General features: G+C 35.8%; 1 protein-coding gene across 4 annotated transcripts in view; it reads right to left on the bottom strand.

Moving 5' to 3' along the window:
• Positions 1 to 27486, bottom strand: part of SLC26A7 (solute carrier family 26 member 7) — a 204774-nt gene that overhangs the window by 90965 nt on the left and 86323 nt on the right. For all 4 annotated transcript variants that reach the window (XM_025394155.1, XM_025394153.1, XM_025394157.1 and 1 more), the window contains 2 exons: positions 23219 to 23329; positions 17059 to 17231 (listed from right to left, as the gene is read on the bottom strand). In XM_025394155.1, coding sequence (XP_025249940.1) covers positions 17059 to 17231; positions 23219 to 23329 — 284 coding nt within the window. The remainder of the gene's footprint in view (positions 1 to 17058; positions 17232 to 23218; positions 23330 to 27486) is intronic.

Raw genomic sequence — 27486 nt, 5'->3', positions numbered from 1 at the left:
ACGGGCAAAGGATGTGTATAGACATCTCTCCAAAGAAGGTATACAAATGTCTAATAAGTACATCAAAAGATGTTCAACATCACTTATCATTAAGAAAATGCAAATCAAAACTACAATGAGAGAGCACCTCACATCCATTAAGATGACTACTATCACTCTCTCTCACACACACACACACATACACACACACAAAGTAAGTTTTGGCAAGTATATGTAGGAATTGCAACACTTGTGTTCTGTTGCTGGGAATGTAAAATGGTATAGCCAATACAAAAAGCAGTATGATGGTTCCTCAAAATATCAAAAATAGAATTACCGTATGGTCCAACAATTCCATTTGGGGGTACACATGCAAAAGAAACATTGAAAGCAAGATCTCAAAGACATATGTTTACACTGATATTTATAGCAGCATTATTCAGAGTAGCTACAGTGGACACCCAAGTGTCCATCAATGGATGAATGGATAAATAAAATGTAGTATATAAAAACAATAAAATATTATTCAACCTTATAAAGGAAGGAAATTCCAAAAATGTAACAACATGGATGAAACTTGAGGACATTATGCTAAATGAAATAAGCCAGTCTCAAAATGGCAAATACTGTATGATTCCACTTACATGAAATACTTAGAGTCATCAAAATCACAGAGAAATAAAATAGAATGGTGGTTTCCAAGGGCTAGAGGAAGTGAGGAATGGGAGTTATTATCTAATGAGTATAGAGTTCCAGTTTTACAAGTTGAAAAAAGTTATGGAGACATATGTGTAAAAGAAAAATAAAAACTTGGGACCTCAAATCTATCAGCCAAAAGGAAAAGAAATAAGCTGAAAGCTGAGTCATGCAAGAAATTCCTTTCCTTTTGTTACTAAGCAGATAGCTTCAGATAAAGGTTAAATATCTCCACAGGTAGCCACTCTATGTTTACCTTATCTTATGTAAGGTGCTGATATACTGAGGGCAAGAGGAATACATAGTTAATAATTCCCCTACCTGCTCCTATTCCCTTGCTACATTTGGATTACCACATCCTCCCTCCTCCTCCTCCAGCCTGCTTTTCCCCTTTAAATATTGAAGCCCATAGAATCCTTTGGAGAAAAGCACAGACCACAGACCATTTTTTTGTGACGCCATGTTCGTTTCCGCTGGGCATGTCCTTAACCTTGGCAAAATAAACTTCTAAATTGATTGAGAACTGTCTCAGATACTACTTGGTTTACAAGTGGTGGAGGTGGTTGGTGGTTACATAACCTTGTAAATGTATTTAATACGGCTGAATTATATACTTAAAAATGGCTAAGATGGTAAATTGTGTGCTTGTGTATTTTTCTACATTTATATATATGTATGTGCGTGTATGTATATATGTAATCATTTAGGAGGTCAGGAGTTCTCAGAATGGAATGTAGAATATGATAAAGAATCTAATTGACAATGATTATGCAACAACCTCACTGAAATGGGCTGCAAAAGAATGTGCTAAAATAAATAATTTTGAAAATGACTAGAGTCTGGAAGACTAAAGGCAAAAAGAAACACTAGACTCTAACTGCTGAAGTTGTTTCCCATGGGGATAGGGGTTAATAATTCTGAAACCACTGTTGCAGCAAATCCATATGGGTATAGCTCTGCAGCAACCTCAACTCTTGCTTCCTCAGAAGAAAGAATTCAACTGAGGGGCATAAGGCAGAAGGAGGGACTGAGACAATTTTACAGCAGGAGTGAAAGTTTATTAGAAAGCTTTAGAGCAGGAATGGAGAAAAAAAGTAAAGTACACTTAGAAGGGGGCCAAGCAGGCAACTTGAGAGACCAAGTGCACTGTTTGAGCTTTTGACTTGGGGTTTTATATGTTGGCATGCTTCTGGGGTCTTGTGTTTCCTTTCCTGTGATCTTTTCCTTGGGGTGGGCTGCCTGCATGCATGCTGGCCTGCTAGTACTTAGGAGGGGAGCATGCGCAGTATGTTTACTGGAGTCATATGCATGCTCACTTGAGGCATTCTTCCCTTCCCAGTTGAATTTCCCTGGAAGGTCATATATGAGTTAAACTCTGCCATTTTGCCTCTTAATACACATTCTTTTTTTTTTTTTTTTATACTTTAAGTTCTAGGGTACAAGTGCACAACATGCAGGTTTGTTACATATGTACACATGTGCCATGTTGGTGTGCTGCACCCATTAACTTGTCATTTACATTAGGTATATCTCCCAATGCTATCCCTCCCCCCTCCTCCAACCCCACAACAGGCCGCAGTGTGTGATGTTCCCCTTCCTGTGTCCAAGTGTTCTCTTTGTTCAATTCCCACCTATGAGTGAGAACATGCAGTGTTTGGTTTTTTGTCCTTGTGATAGTTTGCTGAGAATGATGGTTTTCAGCTTCATCCATGTCCCTACAAAGGACCTGAACTCATCATTTTTATGGCTGCATAGTATTCCATGGTGTATATGTGCCACATTTTCTTAATCCAGTCTATCATTGTTGGACATTTGGGTTGGTTCCAATTCTTTGCTATTGTGAATAGTGCTGCAATAAACGTACGTGTTCATGTGTCTTTATAGCAGCATGATTTATAATCCTTTGGGTATATACCCAGTAATGCACATTCTTGAGCCCACTCGCTTAACTCTTGAGATCTTATTGGGAAGCTGTCCTCACCCCCTTATTATATTTTAACATTCTTCTAAATCTAATAACTCAATTTGTCACCTCTTGCTTTCAGGCCATCAAGCTCCAGATCCTCAGTGAGGGATGCCATCCTGCCAAATCACCCTTCTGCAGGGGACCCATAAACTGCCCATCAGTGGGACACAACAGAGGAAATGTCCTGTCCCTGTGCCCCTTGGACTTGGCAGGATACCACTTTCAACAACCAATAGAGTCAACCCTGCCTTGACAGCTAGCAAAAGGCCAAGATCCATAGAACCACCGGATTTTTCTCCGTTTTCTCCAAAAAAATTGGGGTCTTGGACCCTTATGAGGGGAAATGTTATAGTAGGTAGCTAGTCAGACATGAGCAGGGCAGTAGAGGGCCCCCCTCCGCCCCAACCTGGAATGTCAGGCGACCATCAAGTGGTGGTCAGGCAGTTGTTAAACTGTTTCTCTAAAATAATAATTGGTCCCAGCCAGCACCAGGAAAAGGAAGTCTCCCAATAGATAGAAGCACCTGACACTGGTTATCAGCAGCTTCTCACTAAGATCTTAAGAGTTGGGTAAGTGGGCCTAACCATGCATATTAAGAGGCAAAATGGCAGAGTTTAACTGGCTTATGACTTCCTAGGGACATTTGCGTGGGAAGGGAAAAACACCTCGAGTGAGCATGCGTATGACTCCAGTAAACACACTGCACATGCTCTCCTCCCAACCAAGTGCTAGCAGGCCACCATGCGTGCAGACAGCCCACCTCAAGGGAAAAATCAGGGGATAGGGAACGCAAGACCCCGGAAGCATGCCAACATATAAAACCCCAAGTCAAAAGGTCAAATAGTGCACTTGGTCTCTCAAGTGGCCCGCTTGACCCTCTCCCATGTGTACTTGATTTTCTTTTTGTTTATGCTCTAAAACTTGGCTTGGTCTCTCCTTCTGCCTTATGCACCTCAGTTGAATTATTTCCTCTGAGAAGGCAAGAATTGAAGTTGCTGCAGAACTGTACCCACACAGATCCACCACCGGCAAATATACTGGAATTGCAATATATATAATATTGCAATATATTATTATATATTTTATATAATGGAATTGCTAACTTAAGCAAATGGATGGTGAGTGGTGGGAGCCAGGTTCTCACTGCTGGAGGGGGAGGTTTCAGACAAACAAGGCCATAAAGCTAGAATGATCATTGTGGTAATGCATTAGGGTTGGAGACCTAAGTATATACTCATGTTTAACTTAATATAGGCATAGATGGATACATAAACACATATCGATATGATTACATACATATAAATTATACATAATATAATTAATATACATAACATATATTTTATTATGATCTCAAGAGTTGGGCGACTGGGTTTAAGCATGTGTATTAAGAGGCAAAATTACTGGAATTCTGCACAGATTTGCCTTATAAGATTTGCTGTATAATTAAACATAATTATATTATGCTTAATATACATAAAAATATTTCTTTGCTCTGTCAGATAAAAAGCCTTAGATGCAACAACACCCCGGTAGCAATGAACATACCTACCATCTAAATCTTAAAGTCTAACAACTTTCTCTAATAAAACAGAGATCCTTAGAGAAATGGCTGATTCTAGGACTGAGCAGGGCATATATAATACGAACCTGGATTATCTTGTAGTACCAGAAAAGGAGGAAGTGTTAAACAAGTAAATAAACAAATAAGGGTGTCAAGGCCAGACACAGAGCCAACTGAAAGAGCTCCCAATGTCCAAAGCCAGGACAATTTGAAGAGCAAAATAAATAAAGTAGTATTGGATTATAACCAAAGAACAGAACAAATATCCTAGAGTCCATACTAATATAAATGATTGACTAAATAAATAAATAAATAGGGGAGAATAGGCAAATCTCTTCAGAATTCCAGTAATTTATGCAGACAATACCCACTCATTAACTCCCCACTTGACATAACCTCCACTCCTTAAGTGTGGGCTATTCATAATGACTTATTTCCACAGAATACAGTATGGAAAGGGAGAAAATAGAGTAACTGACAAGCACTACCTCAGCCAGGTGATCAAGTTAACATCAACAATGATAAGTGTTGTTATAGTTTATGATGTGGTGAGACTGTCACTTGTTTAATGAGAGTAGAGTTTCAGTTTTACAAGATGAAAAGAGTTGTACAGATGGATGATGGTGATGGCTGCTCAGCATTATGAATGTATTCAATGCTACTGAACTACACACTTAAAAATTGTTAAGATGGTAAACTTTGTGTTATGTGTATTTTATCACAATTATATGTAGACACACAAACACATACACACACACACACACCTCTTCCTCCTAAAAATATATAAGGCCAATCTAATCATGGTAAAAAACATCAAACATATCCCAATTGAGGGGCATTCTGTAGACCACCTGACCAGTACTCCTCAAAAGTGTCAAGATTATTAAAAATTTAAAAAGTCTCAGTAATGTTCAGTAATGAGGAAACTGAAGAAAGACAGGGCAATTAAATGTAATGTGGTATCTTGGATGGGATCCTGGAACACACAATAAAAGGACATTAGGTAATAATTAACAGCCAGGCATGGTGGCTCACGCTTATAATCCCAGTGCTTTGGAAGGCCAAGATGAAAGGATGGCTTGAGGCCAGGAGTTTGAGACCAGCCTAGGCAACATAGTGAGACCCCATTTCTACAAAAAAATTTTAAAATTGGCCTAACATTTAAAAAATTGGCATGGCAGGTGCCTATAGTCTTAGCCAGTCATGAGGCTGAGGTGAGAGGGTAACTTGAGCCCTGGAGTTCCAGGTTACTGTGAGTTATGATTGCATCACTGTACTCCAGCCTGAGCAACAGAGTGAGACTCTGTCTCAAAAAAAAAAAAAAAAAAAGAAAAAATAAATAAGGAAATCTGAATACAACATATAGACTTTAGTTAATAACAAAATATCAATCTGGTTCATTAATTGTGACAAATATACCATCCTAATGTAAGATGTTAGTAACAGGGGAAACTCTTTGGGTTATATGTCAATTCTGGGTACTATTTTTGTGCTTTGCTGCAAATCTAAAATCATCCTAAGTGAAAGTTACTAAAAATTAAAAAAAGAAAAGAAAAACCCCTCCACCTGTTCCACAGAATCTTCAGGTAAGTCTAAATTTCTCACCAAAGTGTGTGATATTCACAAAGAGTTCCTGAATCCTGTGTACATCAGCACAGGGAAAAAGAAAGACTCTAGGAAGAGCACCAAACAGCTGGGTTTTAGAGGTATGGCATGTGTGCAAATAACCACACCAAGACAAAGATATAAACCACACATATAAAAGAGAGAAATAGAAAATGTGCCACTGGATTTCAGAGGGAGAAGGGAATATTGCTGGATAGGATTAAAATTATAAGCTTGACACTTAAGGAAGAAAACCATTAGAAAGCGTTCAAAAAAGAGGGAAGAGTATGAGGATCGAACAGGGCAGCATGGGATATGTTCAGAGCAAGTTTAGAAGGAACGAAACTAGCCAAAAGTGAGTAACAGAAAATAAAGCAAGACATTTTGAAGTCAGAATATAGTCCACTGTAAAAGTAGTGAAAAGGGAGTTTTGCAGGAGTGAATGACATCACTTTTCCATACATTCATTAAACACCTGATCTTGCCAAGAACTATGCTGCACACTGACTCAAACATCAGATCTGCACTTTGGTAGGACTGATCTCATGTTAGAATAGCCATTTAAAGTGTTAGTATAACAGGAATAGTAAAGGAAAAAGGAAAAAGTCACCTAAACTAGACAGAGCAGGAATGGAGAGCAGAGAGATGAGCCAAGTACACATTACTCCACAAACTGATCATATGTTCAGGAAATGTCTATCTGAATTTTGTGGAATTTATCAGAAATTCACTGGACTTTAGAATCATCTTTATTGGGAATTACATGGTTGAAGGGGCACCATCATCTTTTCAGTTCTCAGAAACTTCAAGAAAAAACTAGCCTCTGATACTAGATATTATGAAAGTCAGAACTGCTAGGAATGGAAAATTTGACTCCTTCATATTTGTCTAAGAAATATGAGCTAAAGAAAACAATAGTCATAAAGTGGGATGATAGGAAGCATGATATTATTAAAAGACACAGAAGTGTAAGGAGTTGTAGAGTTGTGTTTTTGTTTTTCATCAGGTGTGAGAATATTCATAAGAAAAGGTGGGTCTCCACACTTGAGCTAGATGGATCCAACAAAATAACCATAAGCAAATTAGAGAAGTATAAGTTTATTACTATTTGTTTATCAAGAACTGTTTTACAATTTAAACAGATACAGACACATTCCCTATCTTCTGGTAAAGGATGAAAAAAACCTCAATTTAATTTTTGTTATTTAACATAGTGATGCCACTAACATTTAACTGACCTTTTTCCTCTTCAATTTAATCAACTCACATTTATTAAGTACCAGCTGTTGGAATTATAGAGACAAATAGTCTCTGTTCTATAGAGACTCACAGTCTAGAAAAGGAGGTAAATGTGTAAAAAGTATTTCCTGGTAAACTGAGAAGCCCTATGAGGTAGGACATGAGCAATGTCTTACAGGAACACTAAGAGGAATCACATATAAGCATGTCCAGAGATCCAGGGAAGGCTTCTCTGAGATGATTATATTTGAGCTGAACCTTGAAAGACACAGAGGAGTCATACAAGTGGCATGAGAATGGGGCCTGGCATGCCTAGAGAATGACAGGCACATAGTTGTGGAGCCAAGAACATTGTCCTGCCACATGGTACATGCCCAGTACCCAGGCTGCCACTATTATTAATGAGGTAAAATATGGGAAAGACCTAGAACAATGCCTGGCCCTAGAAGTAGATGGATTAAGTTTCCTTGCTTCCTTTGTCAACACTAGTTTAGAAATCTGCATAGCAGCAGTTAAGAAAGTGTATATTGGAGTCTGACTCCTATTGTGCTAATTCCTAATTACAAGATACTAAATAAGTCACTCTATTAGTCTGTTCTCACATTGCTGTAAAGAACTACCTGAGACTGGGTAATTTATAAAGAAAAGAGGTTTAGTTGACTCACAGTTCCACAGGCTGTATAGGTAGTATGGCTGAGGAGGTCTCAGGAAACTGACAATCATGGCAAAAGGGCAAAGGGGAAGCAAGCATGTCTTCATATGGTGGCAGGAGAGAGAGAGAATGAAGGAGTAAGTGCCACACACTTTTGAACAACCAAATCTCATGGGAACTCACTATCACAGGAACAGCAAGGGAGTAATCCGCCCCCATGATCCAATTCCTTCCCACCAGGTTCCTCTCTTAACATTGGGGATTATAATCCAACATGAGATGTGGGTGACAACACAGAGCCAAACTATATCAGTCAGTTTACCTTCAGTATCTCTATCTGTATAATAGGGAATTATTCCTAAATAATTTTTCCTAAAATGTTAATGAGGATTGAATATATGAATACATGTAGTAAGCTTAGAACAGAGCTTGTCAAATACTAGGCTAATAAATATAATTATTTTTGTACATGAGGAAAGTTTTTTATAATTTTAAGAATGTTATAATTCTAACTTGATTAAGTTTATTACTTCTTAGCTTTGCCAGATACAAACACAGGTGGAAAGATTTAGATTAAACAGAGTAATGACTTTCTGCTGTAATGGCTGTAAAACAGTGAAACATCATCAAAAGAGATTTCAGATTGTCCTCCTCCTGCATTACAAAAGAATGAAATTGATGATGTTTCTGAGAAGAGTAAGTATGATGTGTTGAATAGGCAGGATAAACTAGTTTTAGATCCTGCATCCCTTCTATACTCCTGATCCTCTTATTTAAAACATGCAAGAAAATGTTTAGCACAACACCAAAAGTAATTGAAGAATCTCCTATTTAGTTTACAGTTGTCTTTTTATCATCCTTGAAGGAGTAAGACCATGTGTCTCCAGAATGCACTAGTATCATAATACAAGGCTTTGTCACTAAACATCACACCTTGTGTCACCCCACACTTTTACCATTGTTGAATATATGTTTATGACACAAACATATATAACTTACCTAAAAGATAACCAAACCACTACAATATCATTATTCTAGTGAAGGCAGCCTACAGTAATGAACACACCTTTCTCAGTGCAAGAAAAATCAAAAAGACAAACTAGATTTCCCCATGGCAGAAATCTTGTCCTATGGCTCCTTCAGAAAAGTAGAGCTTGAGACAATTTCCAGAGGTGAATGGTCCAGGGACAATCCCAGACCCCTCTCAGCTCCTAGAAAAACAAATATGCAAATTGCTCATCACAGGGAATAATAAAAGCTGCAGGGAAAGGGGAACAATGGTTTTTAAAGTGCATTGGCTTTTATTATGTGTTTGTGTCCCCAGTAGAAATGCTTATGGATACTGGCACTTTAAAAGGTTCCACTTTGTCCTGAAATTAACATTTCATTATTGTGAGTGTGCAAGCAATTCCTTTCTTAGCTGCTACTGTTTTTACTGTTTTTAGCTAGAAAAATTTTCTTTTCTATGTGTAAAGTAGTACTAATAGTACAAAACTGCATCAGTTCCACTAAAAGAGTTTCTTACGAGACAATGTGCCTTAGAAATAGATGGTAGAACTGGAAACAATAAGATTATCACACCAGTCAATTCAGTCACTGCATTATCAACTGTCAGAAATTGCATGAGTTCTAATCACAAGAGTTCCTACTGTTACAAAACCATGGCAATAAATCTACAATATAAACAGCAATTGAAGTTTTGCTGAGTGAAAGAAACCAGACCAAAAAAAAAAAGAGAGAGAGAGAGGAGGGAAGGGACAGTAAATGCATTTTTGTAAAATTCTAAAAAATGCAAACTAACTCAGTGACAAAAAGTAAATCAGTGGTTGCTGCTGGGTGAGGAAGGGAGCTAATGGAATGGGACTACAAAGGTCAAGAAAAAAAATTGTGAAATTACAGATATTTTTATTGTCTTGATGATAGGTTCATGAATATATACATATGTCAAAACATCACATTGAACATTCTAAATATGTAGAATTGATTGCATGGCAATTACACCTCAATAACGCTGTTTTTAAAAGGTCCACACTCTAATGTACAACACAGAAACTATCACATTACATTATTGTTGTATAAGTGCACTTTGTTTATATTAGCAATAGAAATCAAATGGTAACAGAGAAGAGACAGAAAGTATTTATTTTGTCTGAAGACCAATGAGTAAGAGACATTGGATGATCTTATGTTTATGACACAAACATTTATAGCTCACCTAAAAGATAATTAAACCACTACAATACCATTATTCTAGTTAAGGCAGCCTACAGTAATGAACACACCTTTCTCAGTCAGTACAAGAAAGATCAAAAAGGCAAAAAGTGAATAATCATAATCAACAAGGAAGAACCTAATAGCTATATACTGATCTTTACACTCTGATAATCAGGGCTATATCTTTTTTCTCAAGTGCTCATGAAACACTCACAAAAAAAAAAAAAAAAAATCGTACATTATGTTACAAAGAAAACATTAGTAAATTAGGTAACATAAACTATTATAAACAGTACTCCCTGACTGCAATGAAATAACACTAGAAATTATTGACAAAACTGAAAAGCAAAAAGCCTCACCCACCTAAAATTAAAATCTCTTCTCCAATTTTTGGGTAAAGGAGGAAATACAAACTGAAATCACAGAATTTTTATTCCTAAAAAATATTGAAGCAAAATACAATATATATGAAAATCAACAGAATACATTTCAAACAATTAGCATAGAGAAATTCAGAGCACTAAATGCTTTTATCAATAAAAATGAAAAAAAATAAAACAAATAAATTGAATTCCTAGATGGAAAAAGTGGAAAAAGAGCAACAACCAAACAATAAAATGGAAGGAAATCATAAAGATAAAAGCAGAGATAGAAATGGGAAAAAAGTAGACCTACTATTTCGAAATCCTGGTTTTCTTAAAAAAGTAACAAAATAGAAAATCCACTAGCTACCTGGATCAAGAACAAAGGAAAAAGCACAAATATAAAAATAGAAAATATCAAAGGGTAAAACATTGAAACAATTTTTTTTTAATTACAACAGATGAAAGACCTACATGTAAATAAATTTGAAAAGTTAAAAAAATACATAATTTTCCAATAAAATAAAGATTTCCAATTCTGGTTGTTTTAGAACTAGGCTGCTTAAACTGACCAATTTTTGTAGAAAAAACTGGAGAAGATCATCAAGAAATTATCTTACAAAAGAGCACCAGGCAACAGATTATTTTAAAGAGGAATTCTACAAAATCTCCAGTACTAGATATTCCAAAAGTGCTATACATGCTTAAAAGCATTGAGAAAGGACATTAAGAAGAAAGTAAAACATTGAGACTTAGACCTGATAAAGAAAGAAAGAAAAGAAAACTACAAGAAAGAAAACTACAGACCAGTACCACTAAAGAAAAATGATGCAAAATACTAAAGAAGAAAATTAATAAAACGAATCCAACACCACATTAAGAATAAAATAGACCGTGACCAGCTGGAATTTATTCTTGCAATTTAAAGTTGTTTCAATATTAGGGAGCCCATTAATATAATAAATAATAGTTTAGAGAGAATAAAAGTAAGATTATTTCTATAGATGCTGAAAAACTTCAGCAATAGTCAACATTTTTTCTAGTTTCTATTAAAAGCACAAAAATAGAACAGAATTTATAATTTCTTAACATGATGAAACATATAAACTTTATTCGTGAGGACTGCATTATAATTTGTGGAGATGTTAACGGCATTGTAAGTAAACTCATGAAAGGGCAAGAATGCCCACTACTTTCACAATTATCTAACGTTATAATAGAGGTTGCAAAACCCAAAGCAATTGGATTAGAGAAATCACCAGTCATATGATTTTGTAAGGAAGTAAAAATGCCTCTTAAAAAATTCTAGCAAATTAATGAACAATACAACTAATTCAAATGCTGAAAGAATTCAGTAAGATATGAGGATACAAATTTAACACACAAAAATCAATAGCTTTCAAAGACAGGAACAATAGCCAGCCAGAGGACATAATGGTAAAGAAAACTCCACTTACAATAGCAGCAAAGAAGATTAAATACATGGGAATAAATTTGACAAAAATGTGCAAAACCTGTGGGAGGAAAATTTTAAAATACTCTGAAAAACACAAATTAGATTTGAACAAAATGAAAAGCATCCTCTGTTCTAGGACAGGACAAATCAACATCATAAAGATGTCAGTTTAAGACAATCCCAATAAAAGTATCAGCAAGTTTCTTTTTATACAGCTATGCAAGTTTGTGCTAAAATTCATAAGGAAAACAAACATGTAAGAATAGCCAAGAAGAAACACAAAAATTGAAAATACAAAGGTTGACTAGTCCTACCCTACATTAAACCATTCTATAAAGTCTCTGCAAAACAGGGTGCTACTTTCACAAGAATAGATTTAAAGACAGTAGAATAGCAAAGAAAGTCCCAAAATTGATATAAGTACATATGGAAATGACAATGGTGGCATCTAAAGTGATGGAGGTAAAGATGGACTTTTTAATAAACGTTGCTGGCACAACTAGGCAGCTACTTAGAAAAAAGTAAAATTACATCCGTATCACACACCATTCACAAGCATAAACTCCACAATGATCGGGAATCTATATATACAAAGAAAAAAAGAACTTAAATCATGGAAGTCTAGAAAAAAAATATGGATGATTTTCTCCATAAACTCAGTGTTGAAAAAAGCTAACACTGACTCAAAATAATGGGCAATAAAAGAAATGACTGATAAATTTGACTACATAATTTTTTTAATTTGCATAGTAAAATAAAGTCAAAGTACAACTGCCAAATTAGAAGGAAATACTTGCAACATCTGTCACAGAAAAAGGGCTAATATGAAACAGATATAAATAGACAATTCACAAAATTAGCACAAAATGATGTTAAACATATGAAAAGATGTTGAACCTCACTCATAATTAAAGAAATTCAAACTACCTTGAATACTACTTTTTGCCTGCTTGACTAAATTTGAAAACGCTGAGAACACATTCTGTTGGTAAGTCTGAGGCACTCTCATACACTGCTGTGGAAATGTAAACTGACACAACCCCTTTGGAAGGGATTTTAACAATGTCTAACAAAACTGTATTTGTTTTTGTTTTGAATTTACCTTTTGACCCAGTAATCTCATTCTAGGAATTCACCTTGAAGAGATGTTCCTAACAAAATGAAAATCCAGATATATACCTACATAACAGTAGTAGGGAAGGGAAGTGACAGTTCTGAGTGTGCCTTTTTTTTTACAGTCCCATCTTGCTATAATAATAATTAAAATTAACAAATGTCAGACTCAGTTTATATTTTAAAATCATTAAATTATTACCTAGCATTATGTTTGCTATTTCTTGGTTTTCAGATTCCTGAATAGATCATTCATTTTTTTATTATTATTATTATTATACTTTAAGTTCTAGGGTACATGTGTATAACATGCAGGTTTGTTACATATGTATACTTGTGCCATGTTGGTGTGCTGCACCCATCAACTCGTCAGCACCCATCAACTCGTCATTTACATCAGGTATAACTCCCAATGCAAACCCTCCCCCCTCCCCACTCCCCATGATAGGCCCTGGTGTGTGATGTTCCCCTTCCCGAGTCCAAGTGATCTCATTGTTCAGTTCCCACCTATGAGTGAGAACATGCGGTGTTTGCTTTTCTGTTCTTGCGATAGTTTGCTGAGAATGATGGTTTCTAGCTGCATCCATGTCCCTACAAAGGACACAAACTCATCCTTTTTTATGACTGCATAGTATTCCATGGTGTATATGTGCCACATTTTCTTAATCCAGTCTGTCACTGATGGACATTTGGGTTGATTCCAAGTCTTTGCTATTGTGAATAGTGCCACAATAAACATACGTGTGCATGTGTCTTTATAGCAGCATGATTTATAATCCTTTGGGTATATACCCAGTAATGGGATGGCTGGGTCATATGGTACTTCTAGTTCTAGATCCTTGAGGAATCGCCATACTGGTTTCCATAATGGTTGAACGAGTTTACAATCCCACCAACAGTGGAAAAGTGTTCCTATTTCTCCACATCCTCTCCAGTACCTGTTGTTTCCCGACTTTTTAATGATCGCCATTCTAACTGGTGTGAATGGGAGAAAATTTTTGCAATCTACTCATCTGACAAAGAGCTAATATCCAGAACCTACAAAGAACTCAAACAAATTTACAAGAAAAAAACAAACAACCCCATCAAAAAGTGGGCAAAGGATATGAACAGACATTTCTCAAAAGAAGACATTCATACAGCCAACAGACACATGAAAAAATGCTCACCATCACTGGCCATCAGAGAAATGCAAATCAAAACCACAATGAGATACCAGATCATTCATTTTTTAATTCAACAAGTTTTCCGAGAATCTACCATGTAGAGTTCTATGCTAGGTATAATGATGACTTTAAAATGCATTAAGATAGTATTAATACCCTCAAGAACTTTGTTCTTTAAATAATGTCTTACATAGAAAACAAACTAAAATATTATAGACTTACAAAACATTGGAGGAAAAGCAAAAAAAAGGCAAAGAGCAAACTAAAATCAAAAATTTTATATAATGAAGACAGTTTGCTATAAGTATACATTTTAGTTTCACTCCAATTCCTTTATTGTTCTATGGTATTCTTTCTTCTAAAAAATGCATAAATTAAAATTAAAGAGATAGATATACTAGAGTCATCAAAATAATGTTAAAGAATATAAGTCAAGTAAAGAAGTAGAGAAAGGGTTGTGTGTGGGGAAAATTAGACAAATACAAGCTACACGTTATGGGAAGAAACTTACCTGTCAGTTACGAGAAGAGAAAGCAAAAAAAAAAAAAAAAAAAAAAAAAAAAAAACCACACACCCAATAAGTCACAGAGCCCTTATTATGTAATAACAGAAAGCAGATTAGTTCATCAATTGAATGTGTTGCCAGACACCAAAGCCTGCCCAGAACTTACTTCTATAACTTCCTGTAATACAAGAAGCAATAAATATCTTTATGGTGTAAGCCTCCAGTAGGAGGGTTCTCTGTTCCTTGCAGCTGAGAGCATTTCTAACTGTGAATCAGATCAGACATGATTGTTTCAGACACTGTAACAATATAATCTTATTAACCTAAATAATTCTGTCAGCTGGATCTTCAGAGGGAAAAAAATCAACCTGAAACCAAATAATATGCAAGCAAAATCAAAACAATACACAAATAAATAAAACAAGGCAAACGCACACTTCATATGTTTGTAGAAACTGGATACTTTGATTCAGTGGATTTCAAATCTGATGTAATAAAAGGAAAAATGACTGATCAGCTAAATCCCAAAGATGCAGAACTCTTGAAGTTTCTAGTTGACAATGGAAAGATGAGTTTGGAGGTCAAATAAAGTCCAGCCATCTGCTTAAAATTTGGCTAAAACGTAAGTCACATATCCAAGATCAGAGCTAAAGAGGAAGAAAAGCAGATGTTTGATGAAGTTATAAGAGAAAATACGCAACTCTCTGAATCTGATTTTACGTGTAATAAAAGGCCATGAAAACAATATTATTTTTATTATCTTTAATAATATTCTACTTTGCTCTTACAATTCTAGGGAGTTTCCTTTGGGAAAATGAGACATATACTTTTTATGTTAGAATCCTGGCTTTGACTTTTAGATGTTATCATTTTAAGTCATAATCCAAATATACTAGATAATAACAGAATACCTGATGATTGTTTCAAACTTTCAGAAGATGGTTAAAATGAGACTAAGTAGAAGGTTGCTGGGTCTTACTGCTAATTATGTATACTCTTAGATTTTTACTATACTAACATACACCTAAAACTAGTACTACACTATTAAATAACCTAAAACTACTTGTTTCATGCTTTGTAGAGTAAGAGAATATACAACTCTAGTAAAAACCATAAATTCAAAGAGAAATATGAGTGAAAAAATAGAGGGACAGAAAAGAGACACAATATTATTTTTGCAATGTTAATACAAAGATTTTTTTATTTTAAATGAATAGAAATTAAGGAAAACATATGCAAAATCCAAGGCAATGTATCCATGTTTGATCTACCAGTTCACAGGGCTGATTATTTCTAAGATGGAGATAGATGACAGATCTCAGAGAACCTCATACAGGCCAGGCAAGGAGGAAAAACCACTAAGCCTACCTGTGCAAGCCTCAGAATAGGTTGGCATCATCCATAGTTGGAAAAATAAACCGAAAGTTACAGGGTACCCAAGCAACTAGTTTTTATTTTATGATAGCTCAGATACAAGCCATAGAAAATACTGATTGGTCTACCAGTCTGGTCAGTCTCCTAGGCAAATGAGCTGCCATTCAAATGGTTGGTCTGTTTCTCTCAAGCACTATGAAGACATGAGTTCTTATCCTCATTTCATTTTACATCCTTAATTCCTTTGGCCTTTTCATATAGGTAGAAGGCAATGTAACTCTAAGAATTTTAATGCTTCCTTTCTTCTAGGTCACATGTTTTCTCTTACCATCTAATTCCAGCCAATCATCAACTGTTTTTCTCCCTTCTTGGTATTTACAAGATCTTTGACCTTGTAAATAATGTTACAGTGTAAAATAGTCTCCCAACCCAAAACACAGCCACCCAAGAAGTTTATGCACATGTAATTCAGTTGACCATGAGAGAGTAAGCGAAAATGGCTATCAAACAGGCAATTCCATATCTAATATTCAGTGCCTGTCTACATTTATTTTATAGTCACCTCTGGGCTTTCTAATTTTGACGACTGATTAGAAACATCAAATTACATATTCTGATATTTTGAAGAAATAGACTGTAGCAATCTTGGCAGCAACATGATGCTGGTGGTACAGATCTGAGTCCAGTGACCTCAGATCAGCAAACATATGACATAAACCAAGTACCATTTGTTACTGTGGAGGCAACAACATCATAAAATCTGAAAACTGGAAAGGACACTAGAGATCTGGTGACATCTCCTTCCCATTGTAGGAATTTTTCCTATAACCTTCCCTTATAGTGATGACCTAGTCACTATGTGGACACAGGGATTGCCTCATTTCCTTACAAGGAAGCTCATTTCATTTTCTAAAACATTTTTTAGAAAGTTCATTCTTAAAAGACCAAAAACTGTTCCTGTGTAACTTCAATTTATTGATTCTAGTTCATTCATTCAACCAGCATTTATACAGTAATGACTCTAAACAGCATTTCCATCATGATAAAACACATCAGGCCTTTATCCATCTGGAAAGACAAACTCATGAACAAGAATAAAAATAAAACACCAATTGCCTTCCCTTTGCCGCTGTGTCCCTTTCTTTGTGCTCAAGTGTCAGTATCACTTACCTGAATCACACCTCCCAAGAAGGAAACTGCTACAGCAACGTGGATCCTTTGCATTTCAAAGTCGGATAAGCCCAGCACGCTTGTGTTACTCGGTGTGGTGAGATTCTGGATGTTCTGAGGGACAATCCGTTCCACGGCATTGGCTGATATCAAAGATGTCAAGGCAAAGGTGCCTGAAACCAAGTGGTGTGGGGAATCTTCTGTTAGTAATTCGGTTAAAAGACTCAATAAAAATTGTGGGATTCTGTCATTAAAGTTGAAGCTACATTGTGAAACCAAACAAATCTGTTAGAAACACTTTCCTCTCCTCTGTGCCCTTGCTTCTCCACTCTTCACCTCTTTCCATGGATGAAATAGAAACTTACCTCCACATACGCTTATTCATTCAACCTACAGCCACTCATCTGTTTGTATTCTCACCTGGCTCAGACATTTTCCCACCTCTCTGCAGACTGGCATAAAGAACGTCCTGGGACAGGAAATAAGATGACGGCCTGGATTTAAATTCAACTCTCAATTTACAAATAATGTAACCTAAAGCACATTACACTGGATATAAATGGTCTCATCCATAAAGTGGGAGTACTAATACCTACATTTCAGGGTCTAAGGGGAGTATAAATGAGGTGATAGGTATGAAAACCTCAGTAAATTCAGCCTTTTCCCTGAAATGTTTGCTTCTTCATTCTACCTGTGCAAATCCTACTTGTTTTTCAAGGTCTGGCTCAAATCCCATATATAATAAGGATTCATCCCAGATCTTTCCAACTAGGCTTAATCTTTCCACCCTCTGTGGTCTCATAGCAGAGCATATTTTTATTATCATATAACAACGTATTGTGGCCCATAAAATAATTAAACATACCATTTCTGTCTACTGTTTTTAGATTAGGCTTAGTGGTATTCCCCAAGAATTGCCATGGCCTTGCACATGTATGGGACGATTTTCAGTGTGTTCCCCTGTTCCTGCCAAGAGTTCTGAACCCTTCATCTTGGCACAGCATGCCTGAGAATGCAGCCTTGTGAACATGGAAATGCTGATTCTCTCAAAGAGGGATTGGCAAATTTGGGTTATAGAAATAAACTGCAGCATTGTGCAAACATTTACTCTCATTACTTCAAGATCTTACTTTGCTTCAGGTCATAAGTGAGACTTCGTGAAAAGGGCCTATTCAACATGTAGACATCCCAACACAAACCATGCACAAAACAGCATAAGGCAAGTGAGACATGAGTCAAACAGAAACAGGTCTCATTGGAAATTCAACACAGCCAATCCTTGGTTTTACTAGATAAGAGAGGCGGTACCTACTATGGATTCAGAAAAACACGATGATTGTGGCCTCCAAAAAACTTGGCCTAAAATCCCAGAACTGTCACCTCAATCTTTTTGTCTATTAACAGCATTTCTCACCCAATGGGATTGTTATGAGGCTTAAATAATGTAATATAGCACATATCACAGAAGATGACATGTAGTTAACCCCTGATAAATGGTAGCTATTCATATAATTATTAATAAGACTAAAGTCAGCATGCTCTGTTATGGTCTATATTGTATGCTTTTCTCTGTTCCATAGAGTTGGTGGTACATAAATACAGACAACAGATTGAATAACATTCTCTTAATGAGATAAGTCATTCTCAATAAATCATCAATAAATCATGACCACTGTCCTTATCATAGAGTACTAAATGAAGAGTACATCAAGAAACTAATGTAATACACCTGATTTTTAGAAATAAGATTCTAGCACCCAGGATGGGAAATACCAAGTAGAGAACATTCACTATAGAATCTGGTCTTGATAGGACATATTTCTGAGGGTATGTTACAACACGATGCTCCAGAGATCAAATCAGATACTTCTGAGAGTAAAGGAGTTTGTCTTTTGATGTTTAAATCTCCTAGAGCACAGAGCAAAATGTTTTGTACAAAAGCCACTGAACAAATGACTACAGAATTTTTTTAAAACATATAGACGAGTTAATTTTTTATTTTAGACCTGTTTTTCCTGGGATTTGGAGGAAGATGGGAGGGAATCAAATGGTAAAAGAGAAAGCCATCTAAAAGGCTTTGTTAGGCGAACAAAAGGAAGTTTCATCTGTGTGTGAGTCAATTTCAAGAACACCTCCAGACAGAGGACTTGCCAGCAATGGGTACAGCAATGGCGAGGACATGTCCACACCAGTATGGACATGGGAGTACTGCCTCTTCAGCAAGGATAATGCTTTGCTGTTTCTGAGGTAGTGAAGGACAATCAAGGGAAGTGGGACTGCCAGTGAATATGTGTGGCTGTTGTGGATGACATTCTATATTATCTATATACAGGTCTCCCCTTTGTCTTTGTCTCCTCCCTACTAATTCTCTATTCTTGCCTCATTTGCTCAACTTTTTACCCTGGTTAGGCTTTCAGCCTATTAGTGGTACCCTCATATACTACTACTTCTACCTGATAGCTCAATAGTACTGTGGGTCACAGGGTCTCATAGGAAGTGACTATGAGCCCTAGAGTTAAACAGACCCAAGTTCGAATCCCAGTTCTACTTAATATGAACCTGTGATCCTGGTCAAGTTACCCAACCTCTCTCAGCTTCCTTATTTGTAAAATGATGGTAAAATAGCTAGTTACAAAATTTTGGTAGAGAATAAATGAGATTTCATATTTTAAAAAACACTACCCCAAGTCCTATCATATTGTAATCTATCAGTAAATAACTGTTTATTTTTTTCTTCTGAAAAGTACCTTATACAGTCTTCACAATAGCCTCTCTAAATTGTTAAACTTTGCTCTTTAAATAAATTTCCCTAATTTAGAGAAAGTTTAAGATTATCCTACCAATTGTCACATATTGGTTCTGTACAGTAATGCTGTTTCTATTGGATTAATATCCAGATTTTTGACTCTTGTGTATTTATTCCAATATATGTTCTTTGCAAGCCACAAAAAGTAATCAATGGATTTATTACTTTTTTTAAAAAAACCATTTTACATTAAAATAAGAAAGTTCACATTGTTGAGCAAAACAGCATGTTTCACATCTTTATACTCTGATTTTATGAATAGTTTACTTTTAAAGATGTCTTTAACATAATTTATTATTGTATTTAGTAAGTCAGCATTGCATTCCAGCCACCTAAATTGAAGGCAAAATCCCAAATAAAGCGATTCTTCTTCAAGAAAGTGACATCAATATCTTAATAATACTGTGGAAGTGGGATGCATATGCATCAAAATTAAATTATTTAAAAGAGAAGTATGTTCTGTATATTAATTTGCAGGAACTTATTGGTGACACTCAGTCCATATGTCCAAGATTTAAAGGAACGTCAAAAAATAATTAGTTTGTCTATTTTCCCTGATGTATATATGTTGCAAAATAAGGGAAAATTATCATTTATTTTTTAGTGACCCAAAGAATCCTAAATACTGGGATAAAAAACAAACAAGAAGGTCTAACTGGCTGTCTTTGGTGAAGTACAAATGAGGAAATAAAATGTCTTTAGCATTATTGTGTCGTAGCCCATTTGACTTAACAGAAGGGAAATCAGAATTAGTCTCTGGCTTTAATGTTGAATGACTACAGTTAAGGCTGTAAATTTTGTATATTTTGAAATGCATATTATTTATCAAGTAGACTATAAGATTCTGATAGCTGTTCATAATTTGTTAAATACAGACTCTTATGTAAATGGTAATTTCAAAATAATGCATGAAATATCTGTAAAATGTTTACACTGATTTCTTAGGACATAGAACATTTTGTGTAAGTGTGTACTTAAGTATGTTCAAATTGTGTATTTTTGTTTTCTTAGAGCAATTACATTGTATTGGACAAACTTGTTTTGCCTTTTTCTTTTATCTTGGGTTTCACAGAGAAAATGTTTTTAGAGGTCAGTATTAAAACAATCTTTTTTATTGCTAAGAATATATATATTTAAATGTTTTCAAAAATGAAAACAAATTGTTAGGAAATTAGGGAACAAGATAATTGAAAAAATAGGCTTTAATAATTTATAATTAATTATTGTGCTTTTCTCTTTTTTGCATCAATACAAAAGAAAAGCTTATTCTTGAACAGTGGGTTGTAAAGTTAAAAGCTTGTGCTTTAGATTTGGTCACACCTGGGTTGTAATCCATGCACCTGTGACTTTTAATCTGTGATCTCACAGAAACTTTCTGAATTTTAGTGTTTTCTTTTCATCTGCAATGTAAAGGTAATAATCTCTATTTAAACGGCTTCTGCTAGAACAAAACAAAATAACATATGTAAAGCTCTTAATAAAGCACCTAATAAATAGAACATCCATGGCTCTCAAACTTAAATATATCTACACACATGAATATGCATAAACATATAAATACATATATATACTATAATATGTTACCTACAGATTACATGTATAAATAAAACAGAGACCTTATGAAAATGCTGACTCTGATTCAGTAGGCCTGGCATAGAAATAAAGGCTTTGCACTTTTAACAAGCTCCCACATAATGCTGAACCTACTGGTTCATGAGCCACACTTTAGGCAGCAATGTTGTAAGTGATTGATAAATGTTGGTCCTTCCCTCATAACAAAATTAATTGATCTAAAAAGCCAAATCTACATAAATAAAATGTTATGTTAACAGAAAATATATGTATCAATGTGGTAGGCAGAATTATGACCTCTCAAATATGTTCACATCTTAATCCCCAGAACCTCTGAATGTGTTATGCCATATGGTAAGAGAGAATTAACATTGCAGATAAAATTAAAGTTGCTAAGCAGCTAATCTTAATATAAGAAGAGTATCCTGGATTATGCAGGTGTGCCCAATGTAATCACAAGGGTCCTTTGAACATGGAAAATGGAGGCAAAAAATCAGAGTCAAAGAGAATTTGAAGATGCAATACTGCTGGCTTTGAAGATGGTTGAACGGTCCATGAGCCAAAGAATGCAGGGAGCCTCTAGAAACTAGAAAAGTCAAGAAAATGGATTGCCCTTGAGCCCCCAAGAAAGAAACGCAGCTCTGCTGACCCCTTATTTTTAACCCTGTGAATATCATTTCAGTCTTCCAAGCTCCAAACTGTAGAATAATACCTGTATTTTGTTTTAAAGACCAAACTTACAGTAATTTGTTACAGCAGCAACAGGAAACTGATACAATCAATAATGCAAATTGACCATTGAAGAAATGGTCATGAAATGTTATTACTCAGAGGCTGAGATCACAGAATCCCCAAATAAATAGAAATGTCTCTATAGATATTTCTAGTTAAAATTATTTTATGATTTCCTAAGTAGTTAAGACTAAGATACCATTTTGTAATAGTAATAGCTAACTTTATTAAATCTTATTATATATCAAGTACTAAATTAGACACTGTATGTCAATTATCTAGTTCTTACTATAATCATTAGAATTTGGAAGGTAATTTTACTATCAATAAAGCTGCAATGGAGCTTAAATTTTTGCCTAAGACCATGTAAATAGCAAACAACAAATAAGGCATGTACCCAGGTTTATCTAATACCAAATCACCATTCATATTTTATTTGGTAATATAGAGGTAGGTAAGGTAAGAGTTACACCAAGTAAACAGCATTGCATAAACTAGCCTGGAATAAACCTAAAATATCATCATTTAGTCCACATATCAAATACATGTAAAATATTTTTCACTGTTTTTTGAGTAGCTAAATTTTTCTCTCATTTCATTGTAAATTCATAACATTTCTCTTCTTATTTTTATTTTTATTTTTTATTTTTTTGAGACAGAGTCTTACTCTGTCACTCAGCCTGGAGTGCAGTGGTGCTATCTCGGTTCACTGTGACCTCTGCCTCCTAAGTTCAAGCGGTTCTCCTGCCTCAGCCTCCCGAGTAGCTGGGACTACAGGCGCGTACTACCATGCCTTATTTCCCTTCTTTTGTGGAATCTTTGCAACTCAAAAATGCAAAGAATCCTTAGCAATAACCTTGGCTATACAGTAATATAGCAATAAACCACAGAGTATATTGACTATCTGATGTGTGGAGAGTAAATATCTTGCTCTAATATTTGCTGAGGTTTTCAGCAGTGATGTTAACACTACTAAGGAGATATAATCAGTAATAACCACTAAGTCTCTTTTGTGAGTAATATTAGAAGGATAAACATAGGAATTATTACCTGTGGCAACATGACGTCCCATTCCAAATATGGCATAAATTATGGCAGGAAACAGAGACCCATATAAACCAAACACTGGGTGCACAGATGAGAGAACAGCAAAGGCCAATCCTGTGAAGAAGACTAGGGTAATTAGAACCAGCTTATAACCCCAAGACACAGTCTGTTACACAATAGAATAGGTGTTAGTTTACTTATAGACAAAATGAATCATACTTTATTCTACTTGCTCAACAAGAGACTAGCATTATTGCCCTAAATAAAAGAAAATTCCCTCCTTAATTCATTTTTGTAATTCCAAAAACCATTATTTTTGGACGAATGCTTTTTCCTTTGATTGCAGAGATGTCTACAAAAAAAAAAAAAAAAACCGGAGTTCAGAGTGTCTTCCTGTTAAATGGTAGGTTTGACAGTAACATTGTAAAATATCTCCAGGCACATTAAAATTTTAGAAGCATTTCACATATATAATTTTATTTGCACAATAGCATCTGTAAGATAGGCGAGACTAGAAGCTTTACTCCTGACAGATGAGAAGCCTGAAATGGAATGGGAACTAGGGCTGGAAAAAATGGATGCATACTCAACATTGGCTGGTTGGCCAGATGCACAGCCAGCCTGGGACTGTGTGTCACAGAGGTAGGGCCGATATATAAACTCATGTGCTTCCCAACTAACTGGACCTTGGCTTATATTTCAGGTACAGTGTCTGAGTGGAAAAACAAATAAACTTTTCTTATTCAAGGAGTAAGAAATAATTCACAACTGTTCATTTTTATTCCTTGTAGATACTATTGCCTACAGAGTTGTTATGAAACATGCACATAGAAAATGTTCTTAGACATGTCTTAATGACCACTGATGGTTTAAATGTGACTAAAATATCTGTGAGTATGGGTTCATAAAATTATCTGGATTGTGGCTGGTCCTTGGAACGACAAATTCATTCAAACGTTTCAGTTAAATTGGGCATAAAGGACTTTACATATTACAAAGGCACTCGAGAATGGAGGAGGCATTAGATTCTGGAGTCTCTGAATATGAGGCCAGGTAATTATTCACACCATAAAGCCTGGCTGATTCTAATATCAATAATTTTTACTGTTGAACTTTTACCATTTTTAAATTAAATGAAATCCCCTTCTTTTTTTTTAATTTATTTATTATTATTATTATACTTTAAGTTGTAGGGTACATGTGCATAACGTGCAGGTTTGTTACATATGTATACTTGTGCCATGTTGGTGTGCTGCACCCATCAACTCGTCATTTACATCAGGTATAACTCCCAGTGCAATCCCTCCCCGCTCCCACCTCCCCATGATAGGCCCCGGTGTGTGATGTTCCCCTTCCTGAGTCCAAGTGATCTCATTGTTCAGTTCCCACCTATGAGTGAGAACATGCGGTGTTTGCTTTTCTGTTCTTGTGATAGTTTGCTAAGAATGATGGTTTCCAGCTGCATCCATGTCCCTACAAAGGACACAAACTCATCCTTTTTTATGGCTGCATAGTATTCCATGGTGTATATGTGCCACATTTTCTTAATCCAGTCTGTCACTGATGGACATTTGGGTTGATTCCAAGTCTTTGCTATTGTGAATAGTGCTGCAATAAACATACATGTGCATGTGTCTTTATAGCAGCATAATTTATAATCCTTTGGGTATATACCCAGTAATGGGATGGCTGGGTCATATGGTACATCTAGTTCTAGATCCTTGAGGAATCGCCATACTGTTTTCCATAATGGTTGAACTAGTTTACAATCCCACCAACAGTGGAAAAGTGTTCCTATTTCTCCACATCCTCTCCAGCACCTGTTGTTTCCTGACTTTTTAATGATCGCCATTCTAACTGGTGTGAGATGGTATCTCATTGTGGTTTTGATTTGCATTTCTCTGATGGCCAGTGACGATGAGCATTTTTTCATATGTCTGTTGGCTGTATGAATGTCTTCTTTTGAGAAATGTCTGTTCATATCCTTTGCCCACTTTTTGATGGGGTTGTTTGTTTTTTTCTTGTAAATTTGTTTGAGTTCTTTGTAGGTTCTGGATATTAGCCCTTTGTCACATGAGTAGATTGCAAAAATTTTCTCCCATTCTGTAGGTTGCCTGTTCGCTCTGATGGTAGTTTCTTTTGCTGTGCAAAAGCTCTTTAGTTTAATTAGATCCCATTTGTCAATTTTGGCTTTTGCTGCCGTTGCTTTTGGTGTTTTAGACATGAAGTCTTTGCCCATGCCTATGTCCTGAATGGTACTACCTAGGTTTTCCTCTAGGATTTTTATGGTATTAGGTCTAACATTTAAGTCTCTAATCCATCTTGAATTAATTTTCGTATAAGGAGTAAGGAAAGGATCCAGTTTCAGCTTTCCACTTATGGCTAGCCAATTTTCCCAGCACCATTTATTAAATATGGAATCCTTTCCCCATTTCTTGTTTCTCTCAGGTTTGTCAAAGATCAGATGGCTGTAGATGTGTGGTATTATTTCTGAGGACTCTGTTCTGTTCCATTGGTCTATATCTCTGTTTTGGTACCAGTACCATGCTGTTTTGGTTACTGTAGCCTTGTAGTATAGTTTGAAGTCAGGTAGCGTGATGCCTCCAGCTTTGTTCTTTTGATTTAGGATTGTCTTGGAGATGCGGGCTCTTTTTTGGTTCCATATGAACTTTAAAGCAGTTTTTTCCAATTCTGTGAAGAAACTCATTGGTAGCTTGATGGGGATGGCATTGAATCTATAAATTACCTTGGGCAGTATGGCCATTTTCACGATATTGATTCTTCCTATCCATGAGCATGGTATGTTCTTCCATTTGTTTGTGTCCTCTTTTATTTCACTGAGCAGTGGTTTGTAGTTCTCCTTGAAGAGGTCCTTTACATCCCTTGTCAGTTGGATTCCTAGGTATTTGATTCTCTTTGAAGCAATTGTGAATGGAAGTTCATTCCTGATTTGGCTCTCTGTTTGTCTGTTACTGGTGTATAAGAATGCTTGTGATTTTTGCACATAAATTTTGTATCCTGAGACTTTGCTGAAGTTGCTTATCAGCTTAAGGAGATTTTGGGCTGAGACAATGGGGTTTTCTAAATATACAATCATGTCATCTGCAAAGAGGGACAATTTGACTTCTTCTTTTCCTAACTGAATACCCTTGATTTCTTTCTCTTGCCTAATTGCCCTAGCCAGAACTTCCAACACTATGTTGAATAGGAGTGGTGAGAGAGGGCATCCCTGTCTTGTGCCAGTTTTCAAAGGGAATTTTTCCAGTTTTTGCCCATTCAGTATGAAATTGGCTGTGGGTTTGTCATAAAAAGCTCTTATTATTTTGAGGTACGTTCCATCAATACCGAATTTATTGAGCGTTTTTAGCATGAAGGGCTGTTGAATTTTGTCAAAAGCCTTTTCTGCATCTATTGAGATAATCATGTGGTTCTTGTCTTTGGTTCTGTTTATATGCTGGATTATGTTTATTGATTTGCGAATGTTGAACCAGCCTTGCATCCCAGGGATGAAGCCCACTTGATCATGGTGGATAAGCTTTTTGATGTGTTGTTGAATCCGGTTTGCCAGTATTTTATTGAGGATTTTTGCATCGATGTTCATCAGGGATATTGGTCTAAAATTCTCTTTTTTTGTTGTGTCTCTGCCAGGCTTTGGTATCAGGATGATGTTGGCCTCATAAAATGAGTTAGGGAGGATTCCCTCTTTTTCTATTGATTGGAATAGTTTCAGAAGGAATGGTACCAACTCCTCCTTGTACCTCTGGTAGAATTCAGCTGTGAATCCATCTGGTCCTGGACTTTTCTTGGTTGGTAGGCTATTAATTATTGCCTCAATTTCAGAGCCTACTATTGGTCTATTCAGGGATTCAACTTCTTCCTGGTTTAGTCTTGGAAGAGTGTAAGTGTCCAGGAAATTATCCATTTCTTCTAGATTTTCCAGTTTATTTGCGTAGAGGTGTTTATAGTATTCTCTGATGGTAGTTTGTATTTCTGTGGGGTCGGTGGTGATATCCCCTTTATCATTTTTAATTGCGTCGATTTGATTCTTCTCTCTTTTCTTCTTTATTAGTCGTGCTAGTGGTCTGTCAATTTTGTTGATCTTTTCAAAAAACCAACTCCTGGATTCATTGATTTTTTGGAGGGTTTTTTTGTGTCTCTATCTCCTTCAGTTCTGCTCTGATCTTAGTTATTTCTTGCCTTCTGCTAGCTTTCGAATGTGTTTGCTCTTGCTTCTCTAGTTCTTTTAATTGCGATGTTAGAGTGTCAATTTT

Source organism: Theropithecus gelada, chromosome 8 (assembly GCF_003255815.1).
Source record: "Theropithecus gelada isolate Dixy chromosome 8, Tgel_1.0, whole genome shotgun sequence".
Taxonomy (NCBI): Eukaryota; Metazoa; Chordata; class Mammalia; order Primates; family Cercopithecidae; genus Theropithecus; species Theropithecus gelada.
The sequence above is the reverse complement of the archived record's forward strand: the minus strand, read 5'-3'. Positions and strand labels throughout refer to the sequence as shown.